This window comes from Galleria mellonella, unplaced genomic scaffold (genome assembly GCF_026898425.1).
Source record: "Galleria mellonella isolate WM207_F2 unplaced genomic scaffold, CSIRO_AGI_GalMel_v1 utg57, whole genome shotgun sequence".
NCBI classification, from domain to species: domain Eukaryota; kingdom Metazoa; phylum Arthropoda; class Insecta; order Lepidoptera; family Pyralidae; genus Galleria; species Galleria mellonella.
This window is the reverse complement of record NW_026442119.1, coordinates 7,758,351-7,775,406: the sequence shown is the minus strand read 5'-3', so window position 1 is coordinate 7,775,406 and position 17,056 is coordinate 7,758,351. Positions and strand designations below refer to the sequence as shown.

The 17,056-nt window shown below is 30.1% G+C and overlaps 1 protein-coding gene and 1 long non-coding RNA gene across 3 annotated transcripts in view; one reads left to right on the top strand and one right to left on the bottom strand.

Moving 5' to 3' along the window:
* Positions 1 to 6,337, bottom strand: part of LOC128201714 (uncharacterized) — a 51,017-nt gene extending 44,680 nt beyond the window's left edge. The window contains exon 1 of the long non-coding RNA XR_008253389.1: positions 5,071 to 6,337. This is a non-coding gene — a long non-coding RNA (uncharacterized LOC128201714). The remainder of the gene's footprint in view (positions 1 to 5,070) is intronic.
* Positions 6,338 to 8,414: 2,077 nt separating this feature from the next.
* Positions 8,415 to 9,758, top strand: LOC113509799 (histidine-rich glycoprotein-like). Of its 2 annotated transcripts, none has more exons than XM_026893224.3 (2): positions 8,415 to 8,565; positions 9,173 to 9,758. In XM_026893224.3, the coding sequence occupies exon 2, from the start codon at positions 9,175 to 9,177 to the stop codon at positions 9,415 to 9,417; it is 243 nt and encodes an 80-aa protein (XP_026749025.2). In that variant the 5' UTR covers positions 8,415 to 8,565; positions 9,173 to 9,174; the 3' UTR covers positions 9,418 to 9,758. The 2 variants fall into 2 exon arrangements, with proteins under 2 accessions (XP_026749025.2, XP_031766634.2); XM_031910774.2 differs by having other exon boundaries at positions 8,450 to 8,593.
* Positions 9,759 to 17,056: the final 7,298 nt, after the last annotated feature.

Sequence of the window (17,056 nt, the reverse complement as noted above, 5' to 3'; positions counted from 1 at the left end):
ATATTAGAGCTCACCCACATGTTGTGCCGTATTAATATAGCAATGTACAAAATTAATATTTACAATTTGAAAATACATGAGGTCACACATTTTGTGCTTTCATTTATTTTTTATGTTATGCGTTAAAATTAATAACCACTTAGAATGAAAAATGAACTGACTGCTCACCTAGTGGACACCATCGTCTATAGGCCACACCTCCATGGAAAGAATATACTGTGATGCTCATTCTACACTTAATGTGTTTTCATTCCTAATGGCTATAAATATACCTATCTATGTATTTGCTCATGAGCACATGTCTAAGACATTGAATAAATTGAAAAATAGGCTATAACCACTTGTGTTCACGACATTCAGTCGTGTTTAAATTGCGATTTACTTTAATTGTAATATTCTTATTCTTGATCGTATCAGCTGTTATCTGTTCACTATTGAACGTAAGCCTTCTCCATAAAAGGGGTATTCTCAGTAGTTGCTATGCTTGGCAGGCGGGTTGGTAACCGCAGATAGGTTTTTGGTGATGTTTTAAGAGGGACGCTGCTGCCCATCACTCGACCATTAACTTCCTTTAGTCGCCTCTTACGTAAGTCACGAGAAAATAAAGAGTGGCCTATTCTATGCCGAAACCACATGACAACATTTTTCTCTTACCACAGTATAAATAACTACTCCTTACACTGTGCTTTTACTGTGGAGAAAATGAAGAACTTTTCTCGACTAGAAAACCAAACATACACTGTTTAAAAAGACGACATGACCATTACCATGGTAGAAATTGTCTCAAACAAAATTTATTAACCTATTAGATTTGCTAATAAAATAAATTATTTTATATTTCTCACGACTATAATCCATGACGGGGTAGTCAGAGGTATACATCGACTAATACCATGGTAGTAAATATATAACTCGACATGACATAACATTTCAGTGAACATATTTTAATACAACGTAACAAAGGGTGAGTTATTAATTATTATTTTTACACAATAATTATTTGCTAGTAATTACCTGCGTTTACTTAATTACTTTATCCGGGTGACTGCGATTATTAATTAAGCGGAATCAAAAGTTGCACATGTTCCTACAATACATGTATATAATACATGTATATAAAATATAATAATTGATTAAACTTGAAGCACCAAGCTCATTTATACATTTGTAATATTAATGAGAATTGGATCGAAGCTTCTAGATTTGTAATAATTATAATTTAGATATTTTCCTCATACTGTACTTCCAATTAACTATCTCTGTACTATTTCCATCGCCGATATAACCCCAGCAGTGCCGACTACGCAAACTTCACTGGAACAGTGTACGCGGTGAACAATTATGTAGCGAACTTCGTTGAAATTCACACCACACCTACATAATATATTTACATTCTAAATGTTTATGTAATTAAAAATACTTGTTTTTTTTTTCCTTATTTGGTTGTTGTAATACAACATTTGTATCTATAACAAAATAAAACAATAATTTTATGAAAAAAATATAAATACCCATAATTAAATATTTATTACCGAATGAAATATTATATTAATATTCTATCATTTTATTTCCACATAGAAATAACTGATGTCAATATACTCGATTATATTAATCAAAATTATTATTTATTGGTATAATATTGTATGTTAACAATTATAAAATATTGATAAACATTATGCTTATTGATTTTATAAATATACGTAACTATTATATTTAGACTTATGTTCAGCAGTGGACAATTAAAGACTGACGTGATGTTGATGACGATGATGATTATATTTATTGTACAGAATTAATACTCTCCTCTACTATTTAGTACCTAAATATATCGTTATTACAATATAAAATCTGTTTCATAATAGACAAAGAAACGATCATTTCAATATATAAATAAACTTAATGGAATTGTTTGCCAAGATTTGGTTCGGGATTATAAAAGAATATAGTGGAACTATAAAATGAAGAAATCCAACAAAAAGAGATATAAACCCAAGATGTTCAAAAGCAACAATCCGTAAAATAATCTTGAGTCCGTTTCACAAAAAAAAAAACCACGAAAACAAACCCTTCAGTCTAAAAGGATAAAGCTTGCTTTTCACTATACGTGATATCATCTGTATAATCAAGATATTAGAAATATCTCTGTTTGGCCCATGGTTGACTGGTAGTGAACGCCTTTAGGTGTTATGTTTGCCATGTGTGCCTTTGTTATGGACATGAATATATATATATATATATATATATATATATATATATATATATATATATATATATATATATATATATATCCAATTTCATGACGACCGATTAATCCGTCAATGCACCAAGAAGTCAGAAATATGCTTGCGTATATATGCGCTTGACGCGTGGGAAAGGAAGGAGTGGCCCATTCTGTGGCCTAACTACATGACTATCGATTTTCTATTCGATACATATTATGACATATTATATCTCACAATGAAACAGAGGTTTAAGTACCTATCCAAATAAAGCAGACAGTTTGTACATACTTAGATCCCATTTCAAATCAATCTGTCATTTCGTTAAACAAGACTTTCACATTACGTTATTCCAGTGAGGATCGTCTGTGTTACACTTAAAGTTTATTTGCAGGATATGACGTCATATTTAGTATCGTGAACTACATCCACCTTCAGCATTCTCATTTCCACGTAGAGTAGTAAAATATTTTTATATAAGTCTACATTGTTGATTCAAGAGACGATAAAGTCTTATTTTAAAAATTAAATACTGCAGTGGTGGTTTTGTGGTCTGTCAAATTGAAATTAATACTCGTTGTTTATTATTATTTTATGAATTATTTGTTTATATGAAACGTAGTGTGAATGCAAATAATTAAATATTGTGGCTCAAAACAGAACCGATTTCAATTACCTATGACAAAACTAATTATTTTGGCCTAAAAATGAAACTAGTACACCGATTTTAATAAAATTTTTATGTGGCCAATCTGTAAGTATATTCTTTCAGATATAAAAAGAATTTTCCAAATCGGTTTAGAACTGAGTTATGAGGTATAAACATAAAAAATACAGCAGAATTGAGAAGCTACTTCTTTTTTAAATTGATTAATTATTTTATAATATCTAGTATTACCATATTAAATTAAATAAAACCCACAAGTTCCATTGGTATCACAGGGTAATTAATAGAGAACTTTATTGTATATTTATCTAAGGTTCTATACTACTAATCATAAACGACACAACCCATCATATGCATTTCCTTCGTCGCATTTGTATTTGCTATGCGGCAGGTACCTAAATAAATGATAGCTTTTACCATGAACTTTTAATTAGACTTTCCTAATATTTGGTTTGGACTCGTCGAGTGCCCTGTGTATTCAAATGTTTACTTTCTACGTCAGCTTTTTGCTTTATTTGAGTAATATCTAAGTAAAATAAAATTTATTTTACTGTACCATAAGCAGTTCTCTAAACACATTAAATATATTGAATTTCAATTTAGTATCTTAACATTTTGATATTACTATCAATATTTAGATCCCAACTGAGATGGAAATATAATAAACAAATCTTCATCTATCAATAATATACTAAATGTAGTAAAATGTAGTATATTCCGTGATATTATATACATGGTTCTATTCGTGGTTATAGATCACGGTTAACGCTCATCGTCCAGTTTCAGACCCATTAGGACCTTAAATTTATTTGCTGCTCCTCTTATACCTAAATCTAAATAAATGCCAAAATATAACATATATTAGTAACGGCAATGCCTGTTACTGAAGATAATTTAATGAAACTAATAATTTATTGTCTAGCTGTAGTCTAGGAAGGATATTGAAATTGTTTAAAATTAACCTTTTTATATACATTGACAGCTCTAGTTTTTTTATATAAAAGGTAATTGATAAACAATTGAAATAAAACAAAATATATATACAGCACATCAAGTCAACAGACGGCAATTTTATTTACAATTAATATAATATAATTAATAAATAACACCTATATACAACAAGAACCAGCATATTTTACAAACATAACTATTGTTCAAAAATAACAGTTAGTAGTGTATACTAGGTTCAGCAAGCTGAAATTAATATCAAATATTCAAGTCTATAATCTCTAAGCTCTAAAAACCAAACTTCTAAGTCAACGCAATCAAAAGATGTAACTGTTTATTTGTAGATGTAGCATTTATTTTATATTTACAAAGGAACCACAAACTATATAAGGCACTTCCCATTAACCTAGAATCATAAAATTTGGCAAGAAGTAAAGGAAAAATCCTTAAACATAAAAAAAAAACAACTTTTTGCACAATATTTATTTTTTAATTAATATTTTTACGGAACCGCGCGAGTAATACTCACAGCTCTTTATGAGCCATTCTCATCATTTTAGTCACTCATTACTACTATTGAACATGCCTCTCAACCATTAAAATAAAATTAGCTGAATATGTGACCCAAAATGGTACTAAAAGTAACTCAACCCTATTTCATTATTTATATTATATATTTAAATCGAGAATCAGAAATGATCCAAATCCTTTATATAGATACATGTAACAAAAATAAACAAATCGAGGGCAAATTAATCAAGTGGAAAGACAATTTGGATGTCGTACCTATATTTTGTAAAATAATAATTACATGTTTCTAGATTCAGTTTACTGAATAATTGGTTACCATATTGTTCATTTTTCATTTCCGTAATAATATCTTCTTTATATACTCTTTTTAGATTACATTTATCCATAATTTCATCTAGACCATATTATATGTACACCTGAAGCTGGACGCCAAATTCTGGACACAGGAAGCCAGAAGTCAGTTCCACTCACCATATCTTATGCAGGGAATTGGTGAGCGTTTCAGTATACTATCTTCTAATAATGGCCCCGTGTATGTTACATTCTTTTAAAGTATATATAGTAATACACTGATACTGTCACTATTTACTTATTTTTGTACTGCAAATAAGCTGACAGTCAATTTGTCGATAAAGTGGTAACCATCATTTACTATAGATATAAATAACTGTATATAATCTTTGACTATTTTCGAATAATACGTACCACCAAATAATACGTCACTCTAGCTACGAGCTCACAAAAAGTGCTACAAATCACTGTAACATGAAATCGCAGATAGTCGCTGTGATCGGGTTTATTCGTGAATCATCGGCTGTGCTTGATACCAGCGAAGTGAAATCGCAACAGACGACCGACTGGACTGCACAAAGCAAGCGAATACAGACTATAACATTGCTTTTAAGTCTCTATTCGCTCACTCTTATGATAATTCATATTACATAGCAAATAGTAGCACTATTTTATGATTTGTCACTAGTGATATCATTGCGAGTAAAAATAATTTCACTAATTGGCAATGAATAGTAGCAATTTTTTCCTTGTCCAATCTCAAAATGAGATACGTAGAGGAATAAAATTATTACAATCTTTTATCATTTAATTCAGTGTAGATGCTGGAGCATGCTTGCTGTGGAATGGAGACAGAAACTGTACTTTCTACCTTAAGTTATCTACCTTAAGCATTATTGGAAGATTTTAGATGCTCTACGAGTACTATATATATTATATTAAGTAATTTTTAAATTGAATACTGTGCTGTCTTTTTTTTTATCTCATTTCCAGGTGGTTCGATTCAGAAAGTGAGTGAAATTGCTAAGTACTCTGACAAGTTTTGTCACAGTCGTTATGTAAAAGAATTTGGGCCCAAATTTAACTCTTGTAGCAACTCTTGTAGAAAATTTTTGTGTGAAGAGAATAAAATACATATATTACCAAAAAGAGACTTCGTACAAAAGTCGATTGCTTGGGTACCTCTGTCCCATTCGTATTTCAACCGTGAAGCAGTTGTATTTGCATGGCTGTGTTTCGGTTTGAAGGGTGTGTTATGTGTTGTGGTTGTTATGTCCATGGTACTGCTCATGTCTATAGGCGACGGTTACCACTATCAGGTGGCCCGTCAGCTTGTTTACCGTTCTAAGTTGTATAAAAAAAATTTAGTTTATAAATCATTATTGCTTAAATCTTGAACATTTCAAATCTTGTTTTAAATAAATTAGAATTAACGAACCATCAAATTAGGTAACAGAAAACAAAGCAAAGTTAAACAAAAATAAAACAGCTATTGAGACATCCTTTTCGAAATCGATTGAGAGTTCTCGTCTATCGAGACAGGAAAATTCCATTTTCCAAATACAAAACAGGGAACAGACGACACAAACCTAAATACCTTGTAAGTAAACGAAGCGCAATAAGTAAATAGCATTTTCCGCTTTGAGAAATTTTCAAAACAAACGGGCGTTGAAAAACTGTGAACAACTTTTAACTGATTGCCGTTTTACGTGACCATGCACAGTTATTATTCTATTATATTGTTTTTTTATTATATTCTATAATATAGAGAACAGTATATAATATATACTATAGATTCTATGCTAAATACGTGTACACAACCTAACTTTTTAATTATAAGTACAAAAAAAAAAGTATTTACATAACAGAGATAAAAATTAGTAATTCACTATTTGTATAGTATGTTCTTATTGAAACTTTATTGCTTATTTATATATTTAATGACTTTTGAAGAATTTACCTTTATATATATCTCTATAGGAGATGAAATTTTGTATGAGAATTATGTTATAATTGAAGTTGTAAGTACGAAATTCTTATAATTAGAAATAAATAAAATATTTCTCAATGTTTTTGGAGATTTAACCCCTAAATGTGTAAAATGGAGAATAAAAATTTGTATAGAAATTCTGTTATTCTGTAGATAGATAGATTAAAAATAAAGTCATAAATCTAAAATCAAAATTTCAATTTGTTAGGTTATGTCAAGTTTTTAGGGATTTCTACCATTGTAAATGATATTGGGAATAATTTGATAAGTTATGAAGGTGATGTTTTAAGTTCAGCTTTAGTTTAAATATAAAGTGTTTTATCTTTTTTGTAAAAGAAATGTAACACGTGAACGAACCCTATAAAATATTTATCCCATGTCAACTTATCAACTTTTTTTCTTTTACTACTGACTAGTGAAGTCAAATACAAACAAACTTTACTATTACAAGTATGGTAGTAAGAATAATGTATATTTTCAAAATATTAGAATATCTTATTACAGAACAATTGTGTAAATTACAATCTCTTTATGTTAAAACTATTAAATAATTTTGTTTTACATTTTAACACTGTATTCAGAAACTCGTGAAGAGCGTTTTCAAAATTAATATCTATTTTCCTTGTTATTCAGAAATAGATTTTAAAGCCGGCAGCACACCTGCAATGCCGCTGGTGTCGTGGGTGATCATGGGCGGCGGTAGTCACTTACCATCAGGTGAGCCGCATGCTCGTTTGCCCCCTGTGTTGTAAAAAAAAAAAAAAAAAAGACACATTCCATAATATTTTATCAAACAAAGATAAATTATTGTTCTAGCTATCTCTGTTCGTATTTTATCGATTTATGTCCCAATTATTTAGCCTGCTAACCTTTCATTAGTTTAATGGTTTTAAATTAATTCGATATCACTACATTTTTGATTGTATTAATTCAAGTACCATTTGGCATTGCGTGTTTTATTATTTACAAATTTATTCATTATTTTAAAATTTACAGGGTACAGAGCAAGTACACCTGAACCTCAGGAATGGTAACAGTATGGAAACAGTATACTCTATTATGTCTATGGTACTGCTCATGTCTATAGACGACGCTTACCACGTTCCATTAGATGGGCCGTCAGCTTGTTTGCCATTCTAAGTTGCATAAAAAAAATATTGTCTTCTTATATTTTTAGACGAACACATATAATTAGAGAAGCATATTATAAGAAAAAAAAAATACAAATATCTTTTGAGCAGTTTATAGCTAAAAGGACATAAAATAGGTAAATAATGTGTATGGTGTTTATGTTGTAGTATATTTTTTACGTAAACAAAAAATACAGAATACTTACATACTTATATAAATTACTTATTAAGTCGTAACTGTTCGTATTCCTCATTTTTGTATAATAACATTATATAATGTCATTGATATAATAATACGACTAATAATATATCATATAAACTTTAAATAGGATTTCAGTACACTTCAATAGTTTATTTTAGCATAATCGAATCAAATTTTTAGTCAAGTTTTATTTCGAGATTAAATTAATTCTAATTGTCGAAATTTCCATGGTGTGACTCCACTACCATTACTGATAATTGGTGCCGGAAACGTTATCATAGTATTTAAACTCTTTGTGGAAAATATGTTGAAATCATACAAGTCGAAATGAAAATAACTATTCATAATAACAATTGGCTAAAATTATTCATAGGTTTATATTTATACAAACTAAACGCCTATTCCGCTTCGACTACGTGGAACGCTTATCTATATCTTTTTCAAGAAATTATCTGATACCAGTTGATAGGAGATAAAGAAATCAATATAGAAAATAGATTTTATATTTATCATTCACAGTGAATACAGCCAGAATTTAACACGACCTTCCTATTTGTATTACCTGTGCATTAAATATAAGCATAAAAGTGAGTTCCTTTTTTATTTAAATAATAAGTAAGTACTAATAATATTTTACTCCCAACTTATTAATTATCTGTAAACACATTGTGATATTTTGTTTGTCTTCGATATAGATACTTACCTACTTAGCAATCGCGAACATATTATTACGTTAAGTTTTACAAAATCATAATAGTCTAGTAATTTGTTTAGTTATTTAAAAAATATATATAAATAACTGTTTCCCCTAGCTTTGGCCGCGTGAATTATGATGAAAATACCCTACTTTTAATTTACTACATAGTCCATTTTTATTTCAAACTAGCTGTTGCTCGTGACCATTGAAATTTTCAATAATTCTGTCTTAGTGAATGCTTATGTTTTAAATAAACTTATGTTCCAAATGTCAGCTGTCTAGACTTAATAATTTAAGCTGCGTGTTCATAATTAATCAGGATTCCGGTCAACTATTAAAATGTGATTGAGTAACTAACATCCAAATCATGTAAACATACAAACATCTTCACATTTATAACATTTTAACAGGATTAAAATTAATAGTAGAATAGCCATTTATTCTTTTGTATCAAATCTTGACTTATCATCTATTGATGCGTAAACTTTTAATTTTAGAAATGCCGCCTCCACACGCAATGCCCTGCGGGCCACATTGTGGTACTGGTTTCTGCGCTCCCCACTGCTACTACCGTGCTCGTGTAGTGGTACACCCGCCGCCACCACACCACCCACCGCCGCAGCACCACTACCTGCCGCCACCACATCACCACCCACCGCCACCTTTCCACCACCCACCACCACCTCATCACCATCCTCATCATCCGCCAACTCATGGCGTACCACCACACATGTTGCGGTAATATAACTGATATTCACAAGATCTTTATGCTGTGATAGAGCAAATACCAAGACAAAATCAGTTCACGTCCAGATATTGCTGTTTCATAAAATATCAAGATCTGTTCTTTTTTTAAATTTTTTATTATATTGAAACGGTTATTTTTATCAATATTAACATCTAATCGGAAATAATTCCGTGCATATGATTACTTTTTATTACCTTTTTTTTAATAAAGTATTAATTATATATTGTACTGGTTTTATATATTGTTTACCTCTTTTCTATTCTCAGTATTGCTATGTAATATACACAAATTGAAATAAAAATACATTTTGTTCTAATAAACTTAATACTACCAGACTAGCATTTTTATTGATATTTTTTAAGATTCTATTACCCAAATAGAAAATTTCAACCAAGAAGAATAGACACGACACTACAGCTGATATTGTTACATACATAATCCAATCCACAATAGTCTTTATTTATTTGAATAAGTTTAGAGACGATAAGAAAATCCAATGATATTTTACAACCAGTTATTTAGTATTTTCATATAATGTAACGCATAGATAATACATACATAATACAACACATTGCGAATTGACACAACATAAATAGTGTCTACAAATGTTGGTTAGCATTGTTGGTTTTATATTATTACAACGCTCCTTCATTTGGAATTTTGAACCCCTTAAATTATACTCATTTGCAGTTGCGAAGGTCCGTCCTCACTAATGTTCTAAATTACCAAACACTTTCAGTACAAAAATCACAACGCACAAGCGGTAATTATTTTATACTTTTGTGTAACAAAAATATCTCCCGTGGAAAAACTGGAAACCAAATAGCGTTCTTATTAAGAAACTTTTTCCTCATAACAAGATTACGTACGCCAGATGTGTTGTATAGTGGTTGGTGCAAATTTCATAAGACTAGCGGTGATCAAGGGCTCTTGATTGTAATAGGTGTTTTATTTTTCTCATATAAAACAGTTCATTTTTTAACTATACCCTAATCCGTACTTGGAAATGGTTTCTTTTAATAACAGATAAAATATGGGTGAGTAATACAAAACCGATATCAGTTGTGAATTCTTTAAAAGTAAAGTCATGACTTTCAATAACAATTTTATCAAAACAATTATTATCTCTACAAATTTTATTTTCCTTCCTTGACTTTTACTTTTATAAAATCATTTGTACTGACTGACTATAAATACAGAGCCTAAAGGTCTACTTTATAAGGTATTATATCCACTATGAAAGATTATTTTTAAATTTCTACTTAAAGAAGATATTAATATTACATGTGCAAAAGAGCAGGCAATAGCTATTTATATAATATTGTATTATATTCATAATTATTAATATATGTGAATATTCATAATTACATTATTAATCACACGAGTTATCACACCTTATCTTCGCAGTATATTTCCTACACCTACTTGTACATTATAAGTACGCGCATTGATTATGTTGACATTCTAAATAAACAAAAATTACTTACCTAGCAAATTATTTACATGTGACACTTCAATTGTTCAACAGATTTTAAATAAAGGAAAGTTCCTTGATTACCCATGAGAACATATGTAGTTATACATGCACATATTAGACGTAACTTTAATATGAAAATAGATGTTGCACAATTTAAAAATATGTTCAACAAAAAAATCTATTTTAATCATAGCAAAACCAGTTATTTTTGTTTAAAAACTAAACCGATTTTAACAAAATTTCTATGGGACCAATCTGAAAGTATACCTTTTCAGATAGAAAATAAATTCCAATAAGTTTGTAAATGACGAAGTTATAAAATAACAAACATAAAAAAGTGCAATGGAATTGTAAACCTCGCTCTTTTTTTAAGTCGATTAAAAAGATATATGAAGAAGGCGTACATTAATTAGTTCATATATTTAAACGAGTTAAAATACTTTCGCAAATAGTAGTTTTTTCGCAGTTTGTACCACCAAAACTGCACTCATCGTTGTTACCGCTTGGTTAGCTTGTGTTTGTATTCTAGCCACGCATACACTATCCACACTTTGTAAATATAATCAAGAACACCATTATTGGAATTTTGCCCCAAATCACTACGTAATTTATATGCAATTTAAAGAGAAATTTCGAATCTATGTCTAAATTTTAGGATGTAGTCTAATTTTATATGTATAGAATATAGGCCGCCATAGAATAGGCCGCTCCTTCTTTTCCTGTGGGTGTCGTAAAAGGCGACTAAGGGAGGATAAGGGATGGGGATCAGCATCCCTCTTAAAACATCTCTAAAGCCCTATTGCGATTGCCAATCCGCCTGCCAAGCGTGGCAACTACTAGCAAAACCCCCAATGGAGAGGTTTATGTTCAGCAGTGGACAGTTAAAGACTGATGTGATGATGATAATGATGATGTAGTCTAATTTTATTTTACTTAACTAAGTGTGTGTTTTTTTGTATTTATGACATTTCAGAATTTGGAATGTTTTATGTTTATGCTCTAACCCCGTTACAATTTTTGCTAATAATGTATTTTCTTACTTATATCAGCTTATCAACAACACCATAGATATCATGTAAAATATGCTGTACCGCCCATGATATCCCTCATAGATACATTGTTACGCCTTAGCAATAATGCATAAATCCTTGCTAAAACACAACTATCATGTAGGTATTTGCGTTAATAACCATTAATATAAATTGCAATGCAGTTTCGCAGCACTAAGTATATATTACTATCTATACAACTGTTTACCTGAAATAAATAAAAAAAAATACTACAGATATAATTAAGCCTAGATCTCAGGAGTGGCAACGTACGAGGACAGCATATATACTGTTATTACAAATTATGTTCCTTTTATCTGCTATTCAGAGTAGTATAAAGAATATCGGTAAATATTAAATAAAAGACTGGTTAGCGGAGAAAAAATAAAAAAGTAAGCCCATAAATATCACCGTCCTACAGTTCGTTACACACGTAAGGTAACGGAAGAAAAATCAATTTGAGGCTATCAATCATCGATATAAATGCTTTAAGTACAAATCGTGTAGGTACTACTCATGTTTAGTACAAAGCGAACATACTCATAATACACACACAGTGCGTACTTTATATACGTTATTGCAAAAAAGTCACTTATAAGGATGTCAGAAACACGTAAAAACTTATAATAATTTCAAAACCGTACTCGTACATTGAAGTTTTGATTTGATTAGAAATTATTTACCAGAGGGAGACTTTGTACAAAAGTCGATTGCTTGGGTACCTCTGTCCCATTCGTGTTTCAACCATGAAGCAGTTGTGTTTGCATAGCTGTGTTTCGGTTTGAAGGGTGGCATATGGCGTGAATTTACTGGGTACAGAGTAATAACACCTGAGTCCTCAGGAATGGCAACGCATAGGGGGTATCATGGGCGAAACAGTATACTCTGTTATGTTCATGATACCGCTCATGTCTATAGGCGACGGTTACCACTTTCCATCAGGTAGGCTTGTTTCTTCAATCAGCTTGTTTGCCATTCTAAATTGTATAAAAAAAAAAATTTGCACGAAATCGAACGCCTTTTATTGATTGTTTTATTGTAATATTTATTTGTCAGCGTCATTTACAATCGGTATGTTATTATAGTTTAAAAATATAGAGCTCCCTCAAATATGATTATGAAAAATTACAATAGACCTCCTTCACCCATCGACGTACCAAAAATGTAATTCATTTGTTAATATTTACGACCACCTGCTAATGCTGCAAATGCTGTATAATATTTCTTATACGTTCCCAGTCCTAAGCTATTAGGGGTAGACAATTTTAAGCAATGGCTGACATTACTTACGAACCATATTATATTATGATCGACCTAAACATACTCGTAGTCGCTTTGTAAAACATAGTGGTTAATGCTTGGCTATATTGCAATTGTATTGCAATATGTTCAAGCTTTTCTTTTCAACCGATTTCGAAAAGAAGGAGGTTCTCATTTCGGTTATATTTCTTTATGTTTGTTATAACTCCATCAGTTGTAAACCGATTTGAAAAATTCTTTTACCTGAAACGATATACTTTTAGATTGATACGGTAAAAATTAATCAAAATCGATTCAGTAAACTTTTTAAACAGTAGACTTTTTAAATCAAAATAACTGGTTTTGCCAGAATTAATGTAATTTTTTTTATAGAACATAATCTTAAAATTATCGTAACCTTATATATTTTTAATTATTATTATTATCAATTCCATTAGGGTTAGTTTATCTAAGGGGAGAAAAATACTACCCTTCAAACCAAATTATAATATTCAAATACAAAAGACCTCCACACACGATACTACACATACAACTATACAAGCAAAGAAGCATTACAAAACTACTATGTTTAACAAACTACTTTATAATTACATTAGCTTCAATTTATTAGTCTTAAACATATAAAGGTATGTTACCGAAAAAGGTTCCAACAAATCACCTACAACATGTAAAAAACTCTTTACGATACCCCACTAAAAGAGTCGTAAAACTAAATCACATGATATTAAGTGTGAAACTGCAGCCATGGGTTGAATCCAAATGTGAGACCTACATAAAAACATTTGCAAGTTTATATCGCCATCAATCGACTGGCCGGCGGTACATAAATAGTAAACATGTAACATCACTTTTGGACGTAGTTGGTAGTTGTATCGTGAGTTACGATTATTGCGGTTGCCGTCTCACTCGTATCACCCTCCTATATCTACCGGACTACATGATTTTTATCATACTATTAAAAAATACACGCTAGATACAAAGTAGAACTACTACTTACCTACTGATACTTAAGTGCAACTTTATACGACCTAGCAATCATATAACAGATGTACTCAAATGTTAGTTTAAGCCGCTGGCATCTGATATCTAATATAATATATGTATACACATATATACATATACAATATGAACGCAAGTTTCAGATATTTCTTGAAGAGTTTTATGCGCCCTCTGAAAGCACGAAGGAATTGTAATCACATAAATCCAAAAATCTGTCACCGCTCAATTATACACATAAATACTATTATATAGCATATAATTAAAGCTTTGAATAATAAAGATTTGTTTTTAACGACTTTAGAAACAAAAAATATTTAAAAATCTTTCCTTTGAAATAAATATTTGTAAATAAAGACCAGTGCAAAACAGAATTCTTCGCCGAGAAATAACAAAATTGCGCAGTCTATGTAAACGGACAGGTGGCAAAGGAACTTAATAGCAGTCAATTACCTAATGAAATATAATGGAATTAGATCAAAAAAATAAATAATAACGTACTTTTCTATCATTCTTTCAAAAGTTATTTTTGCCATGATTTACGATGATTAGGCTTGCACATCTAACGTTTGTGTCCATAGCCCCATAACCCAGTGCTCGCTCTCGCCTTCAATATCCGGAGGGGCAAACAATATCGTTCGATTTAAAACTCTTTCATAGCGCATTTTAGTTTTTGTTTAAAAAATTTAGTTGTTTTATCCTTATAATATTACAATAATAAGACCACCTTACTCTAATTAACAAGTGCATCTGTAATATCTATAGCTTGTTGTGTCATTCCCTATGTTACATAATACAAAGATCACAAGATATTTGAATGTTTCTTTCGATCAATTACATGTAAACGGCTGAATTGATTTGAATGAAATTTAGTTGCAGGATAGAACCAAGTTTTAGATTATAATTCACGAGAGCAAAGCAACAGCAATCCTTCATGTTAATAATAACTTTTATAGCCACATTTATATTACATTGAATTACTCATTCATTTAAAAATAAATAAAAAGGAAATAAAGGTATCAGTTTATTACAAAATTTGTAGCTACTGATTTTTCTATATAAACGATTTTTTATCTATTTTGATGTATAATTGTATTTTTTTATAAACTATATATTTATTATAAATATTAAGTATATGAGAAAATAGATAACGTTTATAAATAATTTATCTACATTAAAAATGGAAAGTAATAAATCAGATTATAGATAGGTATAACTGTCTGTAGAGTTTGTACTAATTGACTACGACTTTATAAAATAAAAATACCGTTGTAAAAACAGAAAGTTTATAAAACGGCTAATGGTATACGTAATGTTAGAATATACCTAAGTAATGACGATATCCAGTTTTATGAAACAGCTAAAAGATAGCCGTAGTTACTGGAAATATTCATCAAAAACTTTAATCTCGTTTACTTAAACAAATAACCATTAAATAAATATTTACGGGGTTCCACAGTAAAGGAAAATAAATATATACGGTACATTTTTGTATTCCTATTAAGTACATCGCATATAGGTAGACCTAATCATGTTAAACTAATACCTAGTTGCCTTAAAATTCTGAAATAATGAATAAAATATTTGAATACACATATTACATTAGTAGTTTATTTTTAGTAGACTGCTTGGCAGATTTTAATAAATGGAATGTTGTTACTTGGTACATAAGTACAGTTCTATTATCATACTGAAATATATAAATAAAACTGAAAGTTCATGAATTTATTACTAAATTACATAATTATTGATCATGTAATTTACAGCATAAACAGCATAATATTATACATATCCCATAAATTACTAAACCTTAATATAAGAAAAAGAGACAGAAATAGACCAAATAGTGTCAGAATTAACAAAATTAATTAAGGAAATATTAAATCTATTGCTCATCGTATCAATATTTCACACATTAAAAAAAATCAAATTCGAAGTAATTAACATAACATAATTATTTTGTGCTTACACCGAGAAAGATAATAATATTAAATTATAGTAACGTGTAACCTCAGTGCTCCGTAAAGTGCATATAGAATTAGCCCTAAGCTAAGAAAACTAGTTATTTCAGCATAAAAAAAAAAGCAAAAAGTGTAGCGCAACCCGATCCTCTGCACTTAATTAAAAACTTCACAACAGGTTGCTTCCCGCTGTTTGTAGATAGAAAAAACTATATTGTTCGTGCTTTAACAATGAATGAAACAACATATGTATGTTGGATTATACAGAAGCAGCTATATTGAGAAAAACAACCAAAAATTAATATTTGAACTTGCTCTAAAATAAAATACATAAGCTGAACGTATGTTTAAAGAAATCAATATTAATAATAAGTTTTACAAATTGGTACATACATTAGATATCTGTATAAATACTTTATACTACTTAGTAATAGTATAAACACATCTACACTTAAATCTAAGATAGAAGCCACACATCTATGATAGTAAACCTGCTCTTGAAATAAGTAGGTATGTCGTATACTTTGAAATAAGCTGTGGCTTCCTTATTTTCCCTTTATATAGGAAAATTATTATATACAAAATGTATTTTTATTATTATTGTTATTTCAGCCATTAACTGTCCACTGCTGGACATAAGTCTTCCCCACAAGGGGAGTTTTGCCAGTAGTTGCCACGCTTGGCAGGCAGGTTGACAACCGTAGTTAGGCTTCTAAAGATGTTTTAAGAGGGATGCTGTTGCCCATCCTTCGCCCAAATGCAAAAATACAAAATGTATAAGGTAGGTAAATAGAAGAATTTTAACCTTAGGAAAAACCTTATGGAATATTTCTTATTACAGATCACAAAACATCTTCTCAATTATCAATAAGTTGTCCCTGACATCTATG